Here is a 20,827-nt window from a genome sequence, read left to right as displayed (position 1 = left end):
TAGCTCTGTAGACCAGGCTGGTCTCGAACTCACAGAGATCCGCCTGCCTCTGCCTCCTGAGTGCTGGGATTAAAGGCGTGCGCCACCACCGCCCTATAACCTTTTAAAAGTAAACTTGATTAGGTGTTGATCTTTTGTAGATAGCAAAACCTAAACAAACTAAAACCAACTTTCTAAAATGCCCTTTTAAATGGGAACCGAGGGATCAGACACTTTTCAAACCCATCTCCCACTTGTTAAGTTTATAAACTCCATGATTATAAAACAAACCTAACCAGAAAAATTCTTTAAAGTAAAATACCTGTTTGGGAGGGATGAAGCCTCAGTGTAGATCAATATTTCTCATCTGGGGCCGATTTTGCCTGCGGAAACATCTGGCAATGACTGAAGGCGTCTCTGGCTGTCCGTACTGGGAGGTACTGCCCACACGGCGTGGAGAGAGCATCCGGCAGTCTGAGCTGGTGTTCCTCAAAAGGCATGGTTCGTATTTCACTGCATGCTTACAGCGCTTTTTCTCGTCTCTGGTTTCCAGGCTATGTGTACTCGGACTTGGGTTGGTTGCTTTGGGCTTGTCTAGTCTGGATTCAGTAAGCTTGGGTGCATAGGCTACGTCATTTGCTAACTTCGGGATATTTTCTTGTAATTTTCCTCAAATAGTTATTCCCGTATCACACTTTTTCTCCTCTCTCTCAGAAATGCTGATGATGCAAACATTGGAAACACTGTGTGAAAGGTCCCCACGGCTTGTTCACTCTTCTTTCTTGCTGTTCGCATTAGGTCATTTTTCTTCATTTGAACTTCCCTAGTGCGCCCTCGGTTAGCTCCGCTTTGCTAGGGAGCCCGTCTACTGAGTTTTAAAGTTTGGTTACTAAATTTTTTCAGTTAAAATATTTCCCGATGGGGTTCAGCAGTTAAAAGTACTTTGGTGCAAAGCCCAACAGCCCAAATTCAATCCCTGAAGCCCATGGTGGAGGGAAAAACTGGCTCCTATGACCTCCACACACGCCCTGACAAAGGTGTTCCTCCCTCAATCTCTTCCCTATACATAAGAATAATATTTAAAAAAATAGCTTCCAATAATTTTATTCACTTTTAAGAGTGTTTGATCTTACTTCTAGAATATTCTTCTAATGGCTGCTGTGGAAACCTTAAGTAGCCCAAGCATCCATAATAGCTCAGCATGGCTGTATCTTGTTTTTTTCCTTCATGCCTTCCTGGCTTCCTTGATCTCTTCTAGGTTGAGTAATTTGTGTATTGTATTCCAGATATTTTCAATATTATGTCTCTGGGCCTTAGTTGAATCAACTCTAAACTTTAGTATTTCTGTTTTATCAGGAAACCCAGCTGTTTAGACTTGGGTTACAAATTCTGGCCAGCCTTGTATAAGTTGCGGTTCCCATGTTAATTCTGTTTCCAGCATCTTTGTGCTGCTATTTAAATCTTCCATCATACTTAATACACAGTGACCACTCAGGATCCTGGCATGAATCCAATACTTAGTTCAGTCCTCAAGCCTTTGTGGGTACACTATTAGAGATCAGATCTGCTGTGTGCAATGGCGGGGGGAGATTTAGGAAATCTGTCACTGCAGTCTCCGCGACTCTGGTTTTCTAGGTTCCCCCTTCTGGTCCTCTAACTAGAGAACCAGGAGTCTATGCTATTGTTCTGTTCCATTTCTTTCTATTTCTTCCTCACACACTGAATGTCTGAGACCACAATCAGTGTTTGCTAACTCATGGGTAACCAATGCTCCCAGGGAGGGCAGTTTCTCTCTTCAAAAAGACCTTTAGAGGATTGTAGTCCCTGTTGCAAGATGTTTGAGTACTCAGTGGTAAGGAACAGCAAAGGAAACTTTGAATAGCAAAAATCATCATTACACGGTTCTCTCCCCTTTCTGGTCTTTGAATCACAGCCCAGAGCCTCTTCTTCAGGTCTGCGTGTTCATGTCTACTGTCTGCTTCCAGGTTCCTCGCTGTCAGGCATCTGGGCTGAGAGATACTGAGGGGGAAACGGGAAACACTGCTGATCTGGCAGAATTTTAAAGTCTGGTCTTTCATCTACCCTCCTACTAGTTAGCCTTCAGATTGCTGCTGTAGGCACTGTGTTTACGTCGGACGGACTCACTTAGTGGGAACGACACGGTGGACTATGCTGACTCTGTTTACTGAGAGCCTGCATTTACCTTTTGATCCCATCTTTCCTTTTTGGTGAGCATGGATATCGACCTATCATTTAGCTTTCGCTATGTAACAAAGCACATTTCCCTTAGCTCATGATTCTTCGAGTCAGCTGGGAGATCGCTCTGTGATAGGCTGGTGGGGCCACATTCTCTCACGTCTGTGGTGCACTGGCAGCTGGATGAGGTAAGATGCTCTAATTCGTACGTCTAGGAGCCGGCTAGCTGTCACTTAGGACGTCTGTCTCCTTTCATGTGGTCTCACTCACACGAAGGATAACTAGGACTTGTTTCCAGGCTGGTCTCCGGGATCCAGACAGCATCATGAGAGGGCAAGATCCAGGGATGAAGGAACTTCCAGCATCCTGCCTGTCTCACATCCACGGGTGTCCCAAGTCACACAACCTGAAGTCAGTGTGGCTGAGGCTTGCTGACGGCAGATGTCAGGCAGACCATCACTGGGACAGTTCTGTGTACAACATGTCACAACCAAGTGTGTATTCAAGAGAGTATGGGACACATTTAAGCCACTGTTTTTTCAAGAAATATCTTCATTGTATAGAAAACGGTAGGATCGTCACTTGCCTTCAGGAAACTTTGCTCCGTTGCCTTTTGACATTTAAAACCATGCTCAAGACCCAATATGTTCTTTTGGGGAATAAGGATTGTTTGTGTGCTTGTAGAATTCAGTCAAGCCTGAAAGTACCACTAAGATAAATTTGAAACACTTTTAAATAGAAAATACTTCTACTTATAAAATAGGTATACTCCTTCTATTCTCAAATTGTATTTTATTTTTAGTCCTCAGTTTCCTCAGGGGTTGTTTATAGCATCTTCTCTACTTTCTGCAAATTATGTGCTCCCAACAGACATCTCAGCACTTGGGAACACAGCCACAGCTACAGAGGACCTGGACCCAAGAACCTCATAACACCCTGCTCCCTTCCTCCCAATGGGGCTGTCTGCAGCCACACCAACTGAGACATCTGCTCTCCTAAGAGTCCCTTGCCAAAGACCAATCTTCCTGTCAGTCCTTTGGATCCCTTTCGGCCAGGTTATACCTGTTTTCTCCAAGCCCAGCCTTTGGATCAAGGCTCATGAAGGCCAAGGATCAACCTTGGAGGCTTCCTCGGGAGCTGGTCACCTTGTTTTCTGAGACAGAATTTCTCACAGGCTTGGAGCTCATCAAGAAGGTTAGGCTGGTTAGTCAGTGGGTCCCAGGGTTGTACCATGTCCATCTCCCCAACACTGGACAAGCATGGCACCCAGCATTTTCACATGGGTTCTGAGGGAATCAAATTCAAGTTCTCAAGCTTGCGTGGTAAGTGCTTTACCAAACAAGCTATCTTCTCGCCCAGTTTCCCCGTTTTTCTGTGATGCCTTCTGCTCACTCTTTTTAACTACTTATGTTTAAAAACAAACACCAAACGAAAACTTGATGGTGTCCAAGGCAAGAAACTAACACATGTACTTGAAAACAAAACCTTTCCTGGTCCCATATTCTTCCTTTAAAACCCACACACTTCCACCATGACTCTCTCTTTACAAGTGAACTTCTAGAAAACACTGCACATATTTCATGGGATAGCTTGCTATAGTGGTCCATGAAAGAACAGAGAGCCTGTCCAGCGACGAGGCCCATGAGTCTTCTTACTTGACCCTTGCCTCTGAAATAGGGGACTATTTCCCAGGACCACCTATGATTTCTTTCTCTGGGGAAGTAGTTCACATGGGATTGTTTAGATCTGGCCCTGTAAATACTGTATTGCGCTAATAGGCTCCAGGCTTTATGGTATATGGATACCATTCATTGCTTGTTTCTAATCAGATGTAAGTTTTTATCCATTATTTTATTCTCTCATGAAAAATCTGCTGAACACCTAGCATGTGACAGTCACTGTGAACAACACACACACACACACACACACACAAATTGTCCCTTGGGAGTTTATATGCAAAAAGTGCAGACACCAAAAAGCATATATGGAATGTGTCAGAAGGGACTAAGCCCATCCACCTCTTTCTCTCTCTGTGTCTTTATAAATAGATGAGAGAGAGCTATGAAAGGGAACTTGGGGTGTATACTTTCACTCTGAGAAGAAGGAGTCTGTGAAAGGATCTGACAGAGGAATAATGGCAGACACTTGAAACCGAAAGGATCGCTCTGGTTCCCTTTATGCGTCTGCCTTGTCATTTATCATGACTGCTCGGGAGACCGGGTAGTTAAAGCCTCCATCTAGCTGTTTTCTTATTCACAGACCTTATTTCATTCTTCACCCTAACACTGGAAATTCAAAGTATACATTTTAACAGGACCTGAAGCATCAGCCAGGTCCTGATTAGTATCTGGGGACAAACTCTTTATTGTATATATTGCTTTCCCCTTCTTTAGACATTAGCCATTGGTACAATCTGGACCATGTTGTTTCTCTTAAGGTTTCAGTTTATAAAATAATTATAATTATTTATATTGGGCATCTCCTTTATACAGAAAATTTAAGTACACAATCCAAAATTCACAGAGAGGCAAATAGAAGAAGATAAAACTAACTTAAGAGAAACCCCCACAAGTTTTCAAGTGTTTCTTGGCAACTAATCTCAAGGTAATTAATTATTGGTTCAACTACTGACACTTAAGCATTGGCACCAAAGTAATACACCATATGGACAGCGCTTTCAACATCGCTGACATCAGTTGGCTTTTCTTTATTATGTAATGCATTTTCAGCGAAACGCACACGGATCACATGCTTGACTCGCTCTAAGACTTTGATAAAGCTTCAGAGCAGATGGCAAATTGCTCATCTGGAGCTGCTCACAGGCTTACCTTCCAGCCAGGTGAAACAGACATCTCTTGTTGCTAAGCAACAAAGCGACTATAGGACTCTAAGAAAACCACAACCAGCTATTATCATTCATAGAGCCTTCACAAGGGCCGCCATCTTGGTATGCAATTCACAAAAACCAACTGAAACTATTTTACAAAAATACTTTAGAAAATTCTGCCATTATAAGAAACAACAGTTCAGCTTCATATTTCTAGAAGAACAAACTAGCCATAAAGTTGCGAAGACTCAAGAGAACCAACAAGTAGCGGCAGCTTGGGCTTTTCTTACTTATTTATCCCGGCTATATCAATAATTCATCTGTCCTTTGAGGTCACCAAAGTACCATTTAATTCTTCTGCTACAGTGCACTAAAACACCTTGGAAAAGTTCTTGTTATATTATTTACGAATGTTGCATAAGCATATTAACTCACATCCGGTAGCTCTCTGCTAATAAAAAAACAAAACAAAAAAAGCCAAAACTAGTCCATTTACTTTTCAAGGAACCTATTACTGGATATCACAGCCATGACCAGCATCACTCCGGGGTAAGTTACAGCCATGACCAGCATCACTCCAGAAACTCAAAAGGTTAAGACCGGCATCCAAGTTGTGAAAGTCTGAGGCCACCCTTGACCTGGCAAGTCTTTTCAGTTACACAACACAAGTTAGATGTCACTGGTACATAGAGATTCAAATGTCCAGTTACAGGAAAAAGTCTGGAGTCAGGCAAACAGTGCTACACACCATGAGCGCATCAAATACCCTATTTTGAGGGGCTGTTTCCAGATAGGAGAAATGCTAATGTTTTACATGAAAAGGGCAGGTTGCCAAGCACATGGAAGTCAGAGGGCCAGCCTGCAGGAGTTGGTTCTCAGTCCACAAGGAGGGTTCTGGGAACCGAATTCAGCTTCATCAGACTTGGCCTCAAGCACCTTTATCTGCTGAGCCATCGTACTGGCCCCTCATAGACTTTTTCTCAAAACAAGGTCAGAGCCTTGGAGACTGGCAGTAGACTAGTGGGTTTATGTGAATTAACTTCAGCTAAAGCATCTGTTTGCAGAGTGACGTACTTTAAATGCTCTTGATGTCAGCATGCCTTTATCCCACGAAATAACTCTGTACTGGAGCATAGAAATAGATACTGCTTCTTTTTGATAAAAGCAAATTGAAAGACTATGGGTCTTAGTAGTAATCACCCCTTCCTGCCAGACTAAGCAACACACTCAGTGGTCAGCGAGGTGGGCTAATTTACCTTACAAGTCTAAGTCTGAAAACCCACGTACTCTGGCCAGAGAAGGGCTATTCCCAGTGGTCCGAGGCCAGTCTCAGCTACTTGAATGTGGATGACCAGCAGATTGTCTCCGTCCACAGATAGCTTTCTTTGGGTTTTCAAAAAAGAATTTTCATTACATTGGTTCTCTGACCATTTCACAAACATTCTGGTTGCCCTTGCCACCCACCTTCTTCTACCCCCTCCCCCATCCTCTCCCTTTCCCATATATGTCTTTTTGTTTGGTGACCCACTGAGTTTACCGAGCACCACTTGGGAGCCTGGTGAGCTCACCTATGGGTACCCAACTAAAGACAATGATTTCTCCTCCCCCAGAATTCTCCATTAGCCCCTGTTCAGTAGGGAGTGATAGGGGTCTATAATCCCTCCCCGGTCATACAATAATAGGCACACTGTAATGATACTTCATTTGTATTTTAATAAGTAATGCTTGCCTGAGGATCAGAAAAGTAAAAACAGCCATACTGGCCAGCCTTACAGACCAGGCAGCAATGACACACACCTTTAAGCCCAGTACGCACACTAGTTGCCATAGAAACCAGGTGGCAGTGGTGTACGCCCTTAATCCCAGAACTAGAGAGAATTATAAAATGGGGGCAGACAGCTCTCAGGCAGTCTCATTCTGAGATTCCTGGAGGCAGGATTGTCATTTTTGAACTGAGGTCAAGGTAAGAGCCAGTGACTGGCTGCTTTGCTTTTCTGGTCATCAGGTTGAACTCCAATATCTGTCTCTGAGTTTCTATTAACCGTGTTTCAGCATCTAATAAATAAGCTTCTCCTCAGTTGTGGAGTTCTGACTTAGGTGACAGAACCAGGCATTAATTCTCTCCTGTGGAATAGGCCTCCGGTCCACGGAGAGCTCATGGTTGCCCATGTAACACTCATGACAATGGTTCACTGTAGTAAAAGCTGCGGGCTGTGTTCCTGCCGCTCCAGCTCCTGGTCGCCTGGCTAGCTTTAAACCCGAAATAACAACATACAAACTGTATTCATTTAAACACTGCTTGGCCCACTAGCTCTAGCCTCTTACGGGCTAATTCTCATATTTTGCCTAACCCATTTTTAGTAATCTGTGTAGCACCAGTCTCACCAGGAAAGATTCAGCATGTCTGACCTGGCGGCTTGCTTCATCGCGTCTGCCCGGGAGAGGGGAGCATGGCCTCTGAGCTCACTTCCTCTTCCTCCCAGCATTCTGTTCTGTTTACTCCACCCACCTATGTTCTAAGCTATGAGGCCAAGCAGTTTCTTTATTACTTAACCAATGAAATCAACAGATTGATATATGACACTTCCACATCAGTTCACCATTGGGTACCTTGCTTGTCAGGTTGCTACTGCATATGTTTCACAGATAATTAAGGCTCTTTTTGGTTTTTCTCAACTACTAACCTGTATAGTACACCTTCAGGCTCTAAGAAAACCAGTCAGTAGGGAGAAGTTTCCAGTTCAGTTTGAAATTGATTTTTCTGTGTATGGTGATGAAGGTCCTTGGCAACAGGTTCTTACCAACCAATTCTGGTCAGCAACCGGGAAGAAGAGCAATAGCATATAGTGTTTTGTGGGGACTGGGGGCTTTTCTGACCAGTCCCTCGCTTCTAAGGAGGATTCCACATGAGGGCTTTAGCACTGAGACTTCTGTAATTTCCTCCTTGCCCCTCCAATTCCTTCCACAACCTTCCCATTGCATCTTCTTCCCAACCCCATGTTCTCTTTCTTCTTTAAAACAATCCACTGAGTCCAGTTGGCCCCTCATGTGCAGGGGTGTAGCACCAGCCATAGTACATGAGCAGCCTACCAGGCACCATATTCTTGAAGAAAAATGGATTCTTCTTCCCCCAGCAACTATCAATATTCAACAACTCCTTAACTCAGGAGCCCCTCCCTGCCATCTGCGGTAGAGCTCCTCACCCGCTTGGTCTCACATGGGTCTTATGCAGGCAGCCACAGTGGCAGTGCCTTCCTGGGTACAATGGCTTTGTCACATACCCAAGTCACTTTTCACAGTGGTCTTCTTCGACCTCTAGCTCTTAAAACATCTCTGCTCCCCATCCAATTATGTTCCCCGAGCCTTGGGAGGGGTGGTGGGGATACAGACGCTCCAGTTAGACCTGAGTCCTCCAGCACTGATTAATCATCCTCTGTATCTTGACCAGTTGTGAGTCTCTCTCTATTAGCCATCCTCTGCAAAAAGAAGCTTCTCCGATGAGGGCTGAGAGCTGTACTTACGACAGTAACCCTTGGGTGCTAGGATTAGGGCTCTCCAGACGTGCAGGCATTGATTTCTTACTCTTCTGAACTTTTATTTATTTTGTAAATTTTTTATGGTTTATTTAACTTTATTTTATGCGCATTGGTGTGGAGGTGTCAGATCCCCTGGAACTGGATTTTCAGACAGTTGTAAGCTGCCATGTGGGTGCTGGGAATTGAACCTGGGTCCTCGGAAAGAGCAGTCAGGGCTCTTAACCACTGAGCCATCTCTCCAGACCCTGAACTTTTATTTTTAAATTACCTTACACAGCAGTATGTTTCTCATATAATTGTGGGGTTTGGGTAACCCTCTCCTAGTGCATCTTCCTCTTCCTCACTCCCTCCCACCCCCATGCCTCCTGAACCCCGCCCCCCAGCCCTCCTCCCTAAGGTATCCCCCAGTCCATTGGCCCTCTCCTAGATTCTGCAGGCACTGCAAGTTAAATCTACAAATCCAAAGATTCAGAACTGGGACACACGTATGAGAGACGACAGCACATGGCATTTGTCTTTCTGTGCCTGGGTCACCTCACTGAACAAAGTTGTTTTCCCCAGCTTCATCCATGTATTTGCAAATTTCGTTTTTCTTTGCAGATGGAAAATTTCTGTTGTCCTACATTTTTATTATTCGTTCATCAGCTGATGGACACCAAGGCTGATTTCATTCCCCAGCATTGTGAATAGAGCAGCAAAGGCTAAAGGTGACCAAGTGTCTCTGTGTTAGCATGTGGAGACCTTTGGTCTTTTACTCACTGCTCAGAGGTAATATAGATTTTGCAAGAAAGGAATACAGTCCAAACCAGTGCCCTAATCTCAAAGTGTTTTACCATTTACATAAAGTGACATGAACAGTTATTGCCCCGCCCCCTGAAAAACCTAAGTAAGTTGATAGTAGCTACAAACTGTCTCACGCCTCTGAGCAAAGGCAAAAGTGTATAGAAAGCATGGCTCTTCGACTTGAGCACATCCTTCCATCACCCCAAAATGTGGCTCATAGTGTCTGTCCATGAGTAAGAGGATTGGTGAGCTGGTACACAGGGCTAAGCCCCCTTCATCATGAGCAAGGGGCAACTCACAGAAATCATGTCATTGTTATTGATAAAGGAAAGAAACATTATGCTTGTACAATTAAGTGAAACAGAGACAGATACAGATATATTAATAATTTGAAAACAGTTCATGAATAAACCACAGCTTTGAAGGTACTCTGAGACACAGGGATGATTTAGGACAGTCAAACGCAGCCACTTTATAGCTCCCCCTGAACTACACATGCCTATGAACATGTGTAAGCAAGATCTTATGAGCAGGCATTTACATAAACGGTTCCTATGATGTGGCCCGTGACTGTGACTTCTGACGTGGGCCACATTTTCACATGCAGCCTGTGAGCTGCATACCTGCTGTCGGGAGCAGCAAACCAGAAGCAGGACACCTTCTTTCAGGGGCGTGGTGAAAAGGAGGAGGATCTCTGGACCCTAGGAGGTGGGGCTAGCACAGGCGGAGGCACCTCGCCAGCCCTTTGTTGGAGCAGGAAGACTGAGGTTTGATATTGAAACAAACCCTTGTATACAAGGGGTCCCCAAATTCAAACCTTCTCCAAGAAGAGTGAAGCACAAACTAAGAAGCAACAGAACCCCCTCTTGTTCATGTTTGCACTGCTCATACTTGGGTGGGGTCGGGTCAGAATGAAGCTCACTTGGTTGAGGAAATGAAGAAATCAATGAAGGCCCAAAGATAAGACTCCCTGTAAAATGGTTGTTGGGGGTCTGAGGGTTATATTTGCTGGCTTGACATCTACTTGGTTATTCACTGACTGCCAAAATTTAAAGACAAATACTTTAATTTAGCTATAAGCAACAATGACGTGGGTAGATTTTGGAGTTCAGTGACAAGACTGCTTAGTTGGTTTGCAAATACTCCAAGTCCATCCAGCTGCTAACAATGTCAAAGCCATGATTTCCACTCAAAACCCCTTTTCCTCAAATCCTTAACTCTATCAGTATTGGTTAATTCCATAAAGGATTAAATCTTAAGTTCAATACTTTAATAACAGTATTCATTTTATTTTTAAACAAAACCAGTGCAAGCAAATAAAAAGCCACCTCAGTGTTTTGTAATGCTGAGTAAGTGGGTGACTTTGTGTTGGGCCAAAGCAGGTAGGCTCTGAGTTGGACCTTGGTGACTTTGTGTTGGGCCACACGCAGGTAGGCTCTGAGATGGACCCGCCTGTGAGTTGGCTGACAGACTTCCTCGGCAGACCTTGTCTGGTTGTAATGACTAACCCTTTCTGCTCATCAGCCATGATTAACAGCGAGAAGGCTGTTCAAGATGAACAGAACACTCCCACTAAACAACCAGGTTAGCAGGAATCCGCCACACACACACACGGTGATAAGCCTCAGTATCTAAATAAGGAGTGAATTCTAGTAGCTAATAAGTAGGCACGCATCTATCTCCTGGGCACTTCCCAGAGTTCTCCTCACAAACTAGGAATTCATTTCCCCATCTACTGGGAATATTGGCTGTGGGCTGTTGAGACTCACAGCTGATCTCTCCCTAGGAACCGCTCTCGAGAACTCTCCTCCATTAAAGGAAACTGCGTTTTCCTAGAGCACTCCAAGTTCAAGGGATCCAAACCTAAAGCCCAGGGCTCCCAGGCGCAGGCTCACATGGCTTCAGCCTCTCCCTTTGCCCAACCTTGTTTGTTCATTCTCTGGAAGAGCAGGCAGACTTTGAACCATCTCCCAAGATCCCAAAACAAGGATGCAGAAGAACTGGTGTTCTCACCCAGATACGTGTGACTGTCAGTCCTAGCTTCTATCAGTTCCACCAGGCCCTAGACCTTGCCATACGAGGTCCCTCTTTTGTCGGCTTCTATCACATCACTCATTCTCGTCCTAGTAACCCAGGCCAGAGCCACAGAACTCTGTACTTTCCGCTACACACATGTCCCTGCAGACCCTTGCCTTGTCATGCCTCATGAAAGTGTCCCCTTCATTTCCAGAGCTGCTTCTTTAAGTTTTTCATGTCCCCTAGTGCTCCTACAGTGAGCTCTGTAGTCTCTTTCGCTTGGAGATGCTTAATTTATTCTAATGCGTTCCTTGCAAGCAGGGCAGTCTCTTAACTAAGTTTTGCCAGTCACACAGCTTACAGATGTTTTGTTCAGTGGATGAATAAATGAGGAGCTGCTTATGTAGGTCCTGGCTGAATCTCTGCCAATGCCCCCATGTCGAGGAAGTATCTTTGAGTAGCATCCAAATGTGGAATTGTTACAACCTTTCTCCATCGTGGCAGCCTGACACGAACATCTGGACACCACTGCAGATGCTCAGGGATCCAAACTGTATGTGGTCTCCACAGATGGCGCTCACAGAGGGGCAGAGAGTCCGTCACTTCCCTAGCTCAGTGGAAACTGATATGTATTTTTAAGCTCTCTTACTTAATATGTGAAGATAGTTCTCTATCTCTACCTACTCTTAGATCCAACAGAGAAAGCACTTTGTTGGAAACATGCTCCCTCCTCCATTTGACACAGCACACAATGACTTAGAACTTGCTGAATTCCCATTTCTAGGTCAGAAATCAAATCTAATGTGGCTGCATCAAGCACAGCTGGTGTGCATGCCCCTGCACCCATGTTGTGAGTGGTCCCTTTGAAACACATGCATCGTGAATAGACAGGGTGCACCTCCTTCTCTGAAGCTAAAACATTACTTACTAAAGGAGGATCTGGGCATAAATCTAGGCAAGGAACTCTATTAACACCAAGCAGAGAAGGCTTGCGGAGTCTCATGCTCTCAACATAGAAACTGAAAGCTGGGCAAGGAGCTGCGTGTGCCCTTTGCACAGGAAATGCTCCAATTTTGTTATTGTTCTCAACAAAAATGTGCAAACAACAAAAATATTTGCTGAGAGCTGACTGAAGCTAATGATGACACGAAGGTTTAAAAGCCCAGGTTTTTCCCCCTCCCCTTTGTTTCTTGGTTTTCTGTAAATGGAGTCAGGAAGGAGGAAACTCTTTAACACAATAGAAACTGAACTTTCTGGGCTTTTTTCACTTCACTCTCATAGCCTCTGCGGCGGGGAGCATGAAGACAAGGCAGTAATGCCTTCCTGCAAGGACACACATGTGATATGCTTTATCTGGTCACGTGTGAGCTGAAGCAGAACCCAAGGCCCTCCTCTCTAAGTGTGGCTCTTTTCCACACATGGAGGTCAGTTCTAAGGACAGAGATAAATAAGATTTTTATCACTTTGATTAAGTGTACATGCGTGTGTTTGTGTATGGGTATGGGTATATGAATGCATGTGCCCAGGCAGGGCAGAAGCATCCAGTCTCCCTGGATCTGAGCTGCCCAACCTGTATACTGGGAACCAAATACACGTCCTCTGCAAGAGCAGTGTGAACTCTTAACGGTTGAGCCGTCTCTCCAGCCTCCTGCAGGCACCCACCCCCAAAATACTTCTGTTCATGTTGCTCAGGTCAACTATGCATTAATTTACTGATATACATAAGTATATCCAGCAGATAATATTGTATGCATTATACATATGCATACATATCATACACACTCACCATGCACAAACACATAGTATAAACACACACCCTCAGGTTTAACTGTCTAATCTGTGTCTTTAGAATATCCACGCCATTCACTCTTTCCAGGCACCTTCCCCTAAGAGGCTGCAGGTAAGGTGGTTATCCAAGGCTACCTTTTTAAACATCCGGGTGGAATCCTCGCTTATCTGCATGAACCGCATAATGACATTGTTCAGATAGATGTCGCTCAGGGTGGCGTGGTCTTTGCTTTCTCTCCTCACTTGGTTCAGGAGCAGATACCAGCAGTTCACCGGAGACAACAGGTTCTGGTCTTTCCTGAGGGGTAAAGGAAGACAGAATAACCATCATTTCAAAGTGGCCTGGGCCAATCCAAAGAGGTCACCCAGGCAGGCGGAGGAGCCCCAGCAGATAGGTGCTGGGATCCTTCTGTCTGCTTTGAGCATTCTTAGATCAGGACAAGCCACAGCCTGCAGGAATCCTGCAACTTACCAGGAAAGAAAACTTGGAGCAAAAACCTGAGTACAACTTCCTGCCCCTGACCAGGGCCCCAGGTGCCAGGCCTGGACAGTACTTGGGCAGCTCCAGGTTTCGCAGCCCACTAAAGAAAGCAATCATGTTTACATGAGGATCTATTGGCTACTGTCTCACACACAGGCTGGTCTGCCCCAGCTCACAAAGTCTCTTTTGAGTGTTCAGCTTACTGCTGGAAAAGAAATTTGGCTAAGCATGCTTTCCACGGAACACAAACTTGAGGGTTATTTATTAATCCCTGGATGTATAACCTCCACCCTCCAGAAAACATTCCTGGGGAACCCGAGGGCTCATGAACAGAACCTGAAAGCTTGCTGGCTCATGGCATGTCACATGTCTTGTTGAAACTTACTGAGCCAGCTCAGATTCATAAATGTTCCTGGTTTATTTTAGAAAATAAAACTAAGTGAACTGTAAAGCATAAAAATTAGACATAGTTACATATATACTCAAAGAAAAACTCCATCCCAACACAGTAAGCAACCAACATATCATTCCTTAAAATAAATTAGATGTCCTCTCCCCTCTTGCCCCTGCCACATATGGTGGACGAGGGAGTTGACCTTCCCCCCAAGCAGCTGCAGCACTCGGGAAAGTGGGCCCTGTACCCTGCCTGGGCAGCACAGCAGAGCTGGCCCTATCGACAGGGGTACAGGTGAACAGCCTTGAGAACGTGAGTGGGAGACTGACCCCGCCCCTCATCTGCCATATGGTGGTGTGGGCGGAGGAGTTGCCACCCACCACTACCCATGGTGGGTGGGAGAGCTGCCCATGCCTCTCACCAGCTGCAGCACTCAGGAGAGTGACCTCTGCCACCCACCTGGACAGCACAGTAGAGCTGGCTCTGAGGGTCCAGGTGCAGGAGGGCTGATTCTGAGGGCGCAAAAGCAGGAGAACTAGTCCCACTCCTTGCTCATTGAGGCTAGGGGTGAACTAGCTAGCTAGGGCAATGCTGGAGACCTCACCCGGCTGATGAGACAGTGGGGGGGGGGAGGAACTGGTGGGCCAACCAACCCCGCAACTATCCAGACCCAGAACCAGGATATGAGCTGGCCAACCCCAAATCCACCCATCTATGATCTATGGGAGCAGATTAAGAGGCCCGTTCTGCAGACCCAAAGCTCCAGCATCTCCATGACACGGGGCAAGATGAGGATAACCAAGAGGAGTCCCAGTCAGGGCCCAGCTTCAGTAGTGTGGCAGAAACAAAGACCTTGAAGCAGATCAATGGCTTCGCACAGAAGGACAAAATGGCAGTGTTTCTCCTAACTCAGGCACAGAAGAGCCATGCTATCTGATGAGGAGTTTTATTAATTTTGCTTTTAAAGTTGCATGTGATGTGAAAGGGAAGGGATGCGGGGCAGGGAAGGGGGATACACGCGCCATGGCAGAAACACAGAGGTCCGAGCCAACCTCCGATGTGTGCCCTCGCCTTCCCAAGGGTACTGGCCTTTAAAGTTCTAAGGATTTTCTCATCTTCTCCCAAGAGTGCAGGGATGACAGATACACGTGTGCTAACATGTTTGGCTTCTACACACGTTCTGGGATCATGGCAAGCGCTCTACTCCCTGAGTCATCCTTCCAGCAAGATGTAATGTTTTATTATTCATGAACATGTATGACTGAACATTAAGTCAGGGGAAAGAAAAAGAAAGCCATGTCGTTCTACCATTAGGTTTCTTAGAGTCTGCATTTAATTTTGCATTGGATCTAGAAAGCTGAGGCAGGAGGATCAAGAGTTTGAAGCCAGGCTAGGCTACATAGCAAGTTCAAGGACGCCTTATAAGTCTCATCTTAAAAGCAAAGAAAATCTCCACTGTCCCCCAAACACCTACATTGAGTTTCAAGCTCTGTTTACAAGACAAAGAAAGCAACAACAGAGGCAGAAATGGGTTCAGGAAGAAATCCCCAAGCACACTGGGACGCTAGCTCTGACCTGGGACGTCTTTCCTCTTAGAACCATCAAGAAGGAATGGTGAGTTCATGGCAGGTAAGTGGAGCCTTTCTATCTGTGTCTCGTCAGCCCCAAAAGCAAGCGCTGCTTGGTTCATTTGAACTATGCTTATCCTTTATCCTGAAGCAACTAATAAATTCCCTAAGAATATTTCATATGCCTTTATATCCTTGGTACACACCCGGATGGAAGCATGAAACAGTATTTCCTGGAGTGAATAAAAAATGCATTATTATTGTCTTGTTATTAGTGCCAATCACAATATTGATGATAATAATAGAATAAAAATAGAAGGTATCATTTACTGAGCCTGGGAACTTCAAGCCAGGTTTGGGGAGGTAAAGGCGGGCAATCTCAGCAACAAGGAAGGCTGAGGTAGGAGGATGACAAATTCAAGGGCGGCCTGGAAGACTCAGGGAGACCCTGTCTCAAATTTGCATAAATGTTAATGAAAGCTTGTGGGTCTTTCTCACGCTGGGCTCTTGCCTCTGCTCGCACACCCTGTCTGTGTGGCTGGGATAACTGTTAATGTCTCTGTACTTCATTTACTTTGTACAACTGGTAAAATAGCAGAGCGGGTCTCATGGGGTTATTGTGAAGATGACGTGGGCTACTATCTACATTTAAATGCTTGCTATTATGCCTTGGGCACAAGGTAAGTGCTGCGTATACAATGTTAGCTATTTTTTATACAATGTTAGCTATTTTTGTCTAAGAGGCTGCTCCGATCGAGATCTGACAGTAACTCTACTTAATCCTTCCCACAGCCACTCTCTGGGTCCTGACTGTCAACACGAGAACTAAAGCTCAGCAAGGATTTGGTGAGGACCAAAGTGAGGGCCAGAGCGAGACCTTGTGTGGGAGGCTGATCTGAGCCTTGCTGGTGGCATTTGCTGCAGCAACTCGAGGCTACAGACTAGTGTGACATGAGTGATCGTGACCCCAAATTAAGTAAAGCCAGGCTCCGAGGTCTAGTTTCAACAGGTATGTGCATAACTGTGCGTAAAGACTCAGTGTCTGGAGAGAAGAGAAGGAGCGTTGTACACACATCCCGAGCCAGCCACCAGTCACAGCGAGGGCTCTGCCCTGTCTGTTACTGCCACTCATGGCCATGAGCCGCCAGGCCTCCTGCCAGAGAAACCAGAGCTTGAGAACAAATGTACTGCCACGGGCACGCGGTAGTTAGTCTATTCCAACCCAAGTCTGGCTGATGGCGAATGAAGCCAGCTTTTATGTTTCTGACCCATTTCCTCTCCAGCTCTACAATCAATAACCAATAATGCTCAAGCCAAAGGTGATTTGAAGATTCATGTACAAATATTTATTACAGTTATTTATTTGGTGGAGCACAGGCCCATGGGGGTCAGAGGACAACTTTTAGTAGTTCTTTCTCTTTCCACCAGTGAGTTCTGGTGAACTGAATCCAGGTCATCAGGATTGGCCTTTGCTATAAGTAAGCAGCCATCTTGCCAAACTGGCTACTCTTCTTTTAATCCAGGCTCCAAAGTCGTGGAAGGGTAGGAAATGGAACTTCAGATCACTGAGAAGAAAGAGGCCCAGTTCTCAGCAGCACCCCCACAGCCAGGCTGAGCAGATCGGGGGTCTGTCTGCTGCCCTTGTGTAAGAGGACAGACGGTCTTGTCTTCCTTTGTCACTGGGATGGGCTGTCCTCTGGAAGTAGAGGACAATGAGGAGGGGCCGATAGTGAAGCTTTCTGCTCCAAATCCTTATCTTGGCTTTACCTTTTCACAGCTGGTCTTCTGCAGGATTAAGGCATGGGTACCTTTGACAATAACTAAACCTTCCTTCCTTCCTTCCTTCCTTCCTTCCTTCCTTCCTTCCTTCCTTCCTTCCTTCCTTCCTTCCTTCTCCTTCTTCTTCTTTCTCTCTCTCTTCCTCTTTTCCTTTCCCCCTTTCTTTTTCTTTTTTTGACAGTGGAAATACCCCCTAAATCCTATGGATCCAGGTGTACATTTATAAGATATCAATTACATTTTAACCATCATTTCTGGGGTTTTACGGCACCGGTGTTTTCCACATTCCCTGGCCCACCGTGCTTTCTGAAACAAAAGCCCACACAGCTTTTTTACTACCTCCCCAACTGGGCGTTCCCCTCTCCCTCCACGGCGGCTAGATCAGAAGGCCACACGCCATGAGGGGCCCTTGGTGTTCTTCCTTCTCTGATAGCTTCCCGTAGCCCAAAACCTTACCTGTCACTTAAATGCAGGTGTGGGCAGTTCTACTTAAAACATTCCAAAGATTCTTATGTCCACAGGGAAAGCCCACAAAGATGTGTGAGAACTTGTGATGTGCTCCAATTAATGCCTGTGGCCGCACTGCCCATCCGATATCGGTGGACTCCCAAAGAACCTTGCAAACCTGGCTTAGCGCCCTTCCCCTGCAGTCCTTTACTGACGAGGTTCCCTTCTTCAGTCCCCCTTTCCAGCCAGCCAGTCATTATGCAGACTACTGTATCACTCTTCCTGGGAGACAACGGTTCAGGTAGTGTTTGCCTTGCAAGTTCAAGGATGTGTGAGTTTGAGCCACAGACCCCAACACCGAGGGGCAGAGTGGGCAGGTAATACCCCTGTGTTGTTCTCTGGCCTTCATAGATGTACACAATAATGTCTGTGCACCGCTATACATACATGCGCTGGCGTATGTGCATGCGTGTGCACACACATACCCTACTCTTCCAGGACTTTCCCTTCTCATCTTCCATTATTACAGGACATGCTAGCACAGTCTGCCAATGGAACCCCGCACTGGTCACTTGTGTACAATCACTTACCTGTCTCTCTCACTCTGGGGTTTAAGTTATAAAGTAAATTTCATGAACCAAATAACCTGCATTTTTTTTTTAATGACTACAAACATGTTGGGTGGAGGTGGGGCATGCTCCCCAGGAACACTAAGCCAAAACAAAAGTTGTTGCTTATGTTCTTACAGAATCACCAGAGAGTGGTGCAGGTCTATGATCCTGACACTTGGCAGGCAGGACTTTCACAGGTTCTAGGCTCGCCTGGGCTACAGAGTGAGACCTGGTCTCAAGAAATGGCAAGAAAAACAAACAACTCACTGCACAACTCCTGAGGCCTTTGCTTGAAGCAGCGCCTGCAAACTCACCCTTTCAAAGGTCTGCCTACGGCTGAAAGCAGCTTCTTCTCTGCAGCTGAGAATTTTGTAAACAGTGATTTCAAAATATAAGTTTATGTCTCTGCAGCATGAGTGGGAAGGGAGAGAGGCTGCTAGAGTTATGGGGACACTATCACCAATAACTTCTTAGACAAAGGAGGAAACTGAGAAGCGGGGTACCTGATCACCTTGGAAGTTGACTCTGAATCAGGTCTCTCTCCATCCATCTGTCCCTCCCTCTCTTACCCTCCACCCCAGGTATTGAAACTTTGAACTCATGCACACCCAGCAAGCGCTCAGTCCCCAGAGCAACACCTACAGCTGGAGAGAGTTCTTACTTGAACTGCTGGTGGTCCTTGGTGCTTCTCGTTTTGGCCATGAACCTTTCCGCCAACTTCTCCAGGTTCCGGGAATATTCCGTCTCTATTTCAGCTTTCTTCCGGAAGAAGTCTTGCAGGTCCTGGAGCAGCTGAACCCGCATCTCCGTCTGCTGCTCAAGGCATTTCTGTTGCTCTACCAGCTGAGCTCGGATCTCTGAGAAGAAACAAGAATCCACCTGATGACATCAGGAACGTGACCAAGGTAAGCGGGCAGGTGAGACACGAAGAGAGACTCCTATCAATCACACACGTGGCCTTGTTATGGCCTCTACTGGAGTCCTGTATATCGCATCTGTTCGTGATAATACATAATAATGTGTACTGCACACATGTGGGCATATGTACAAGACAGAGTGGATGTGGGAACCAGAAGAAAATCCGTGGGAGTTGCTCCCACCTCCCTGCCATGTATGCCTAAGAAATCAAACACAGATCATTAGCTTGGTGGCAAGTACCTCTAGCCATTGAGCCACCTCACTGGCCTTTGGTTGTTTAATTTTAAAAAACATCTGTTGGTCTATTTTTTAAAGAAAAAAATGAGCTGAGACCCAGGGAAAAATACAGCAAATTTGAACAGAAATATGTCTCAAACGTGTTAGAGCACAAACACACACTGAGTCAGGAGGGAAAGAAGTTACAGCTTGCAGACGATCCAAATGCTAAGGTGCTGTTGCCATCAGAGTGACTCTAAACTCGTCAGAGGCATTTCACATTAACTACCCCTTTGGAGCCCGAGTAGAAGAGAAATGGGCACCATCTCATCCAGACACTGGAGCTTGACACACGTGTCAGTTGGCACACTCAGAGACTGACATCTGGCAGTTTTTATTTCGGGCACACATTCCTCATTTGTAAAACACTTCGCTTCGGGATTTATAGGCATGCCGGAACTAAAAATAACTTCTTTCTATATCCAAGTAATCCATTCAGAACAGGCAACCTTCGGGTCCAACTTATTCTCCTCGGAACAGCAAGGCTGCTCTCCCAGCCTTCAGCTTGAGCACACTGTTCAAACCAACACCTTTACATGACACCCATTCTGAGACTCCACTGACCATGGTAATACTTTAGGAAGTCGAAATATGCGTATCTACGGATTCAGGGAAAGCACAGCGCAAACACAATGGATACAACTTAGTTGTAAGTGGCCACTGCAGGGAAAGCTATGCTCTGGAAAAGAGGGCACACTAAGCACACACCACTGCCTGACTTTTGTTCTAAGACCTGTGGTTAACTTCCAAAGACAAGGATAGTTCCCTGTGGAGAACCTCTGCGCCCCTCCTTCCCCACTGTCCACACCTATGCCCGAAAAGAGGGCAGCAACCTAGTTCAGTGGAGACAGAGGAATCCAGTTCCAAGAGTACTTTCTTCTAGACACAGCTGATGATGGATACACGGGGATACACGGGGATTTGCTCCTGCTAGTTAAACTCACTAGTAGCCGGATGGTTACGGTGTGAGTGTAGGAGGTAGGTCAAGAAGTTTGCTGACTTTCCTAACACTGAATTAAAACATTTACTTCATTACTCGCGTCAGCACTGCCTTCACAGTTGGTAAGGCGATGTCCTGGGATCCCGTCTCTGCCCTGTGAGCCTGACTACTGGAATACTTCCTCCATCTTTCTATCCATCCAGCAGCTGAGGGGTTGTCGCATCTCCCAGCGAGAGCTTAGCAGAGAGGCCTAAGCTCTGCCCTGAGCTCTGTTATGGTCTAGGCACC

The 20,827-nt window shown here is 45.8% G+C and overlaps 1 protein-coding gene across 2 annotated transcripts in view; it reads right to left on the bottom strand.

The window, feature by feature from the left end:
• Srgap1 (SLIT-ROBO Rho GTPase activating protein 1) overlaps positions 1-20,827 on the bottom strand; it is a 285,799-nt gene that overhangs the window by 137,652 nt on the left and 127,320 nt on the right. For both annotated transcript variants that reach the window (XM_026778325.1, XM_026778323.1), the window contains exons 2-3: positions 19,067-19,262; positions 13,261-13,423 (exon numbers count right to left, since the gene is read on the bottom strand). In XM_026778325.1, coding sequence (XP_026634126.1) covers positions 13,261-13,423; positions 19,067-19,262 — 359 coding nt within the window. The remainder of the gene's footprint in view (positions 1-13,260; positions 13,424-19,066; positions 19,263-20,827) is intronic.

The sequence above is a fragment of the Microtus ochrogaster genome, unplaced genomic scaffold, assembly GCF_000317375.1.
Source record: "Microtus ochrogaster isolate Prairie Vole_2 unplaced genomic scaffold, MicOch1.0 UNK127, whole genome shotgun sequence".
In the NCBI taxonomy this organism is placed as follows: domain Eukaryota; kingdom Metazoa; phylum Chordata; class Mammalia; order Rodentia; family Cricetidae; genus Microtus; species Microtus ochrogaster.
This window is presented reverse-complemented; position numbering and strand designations above follow the sequence as displayed.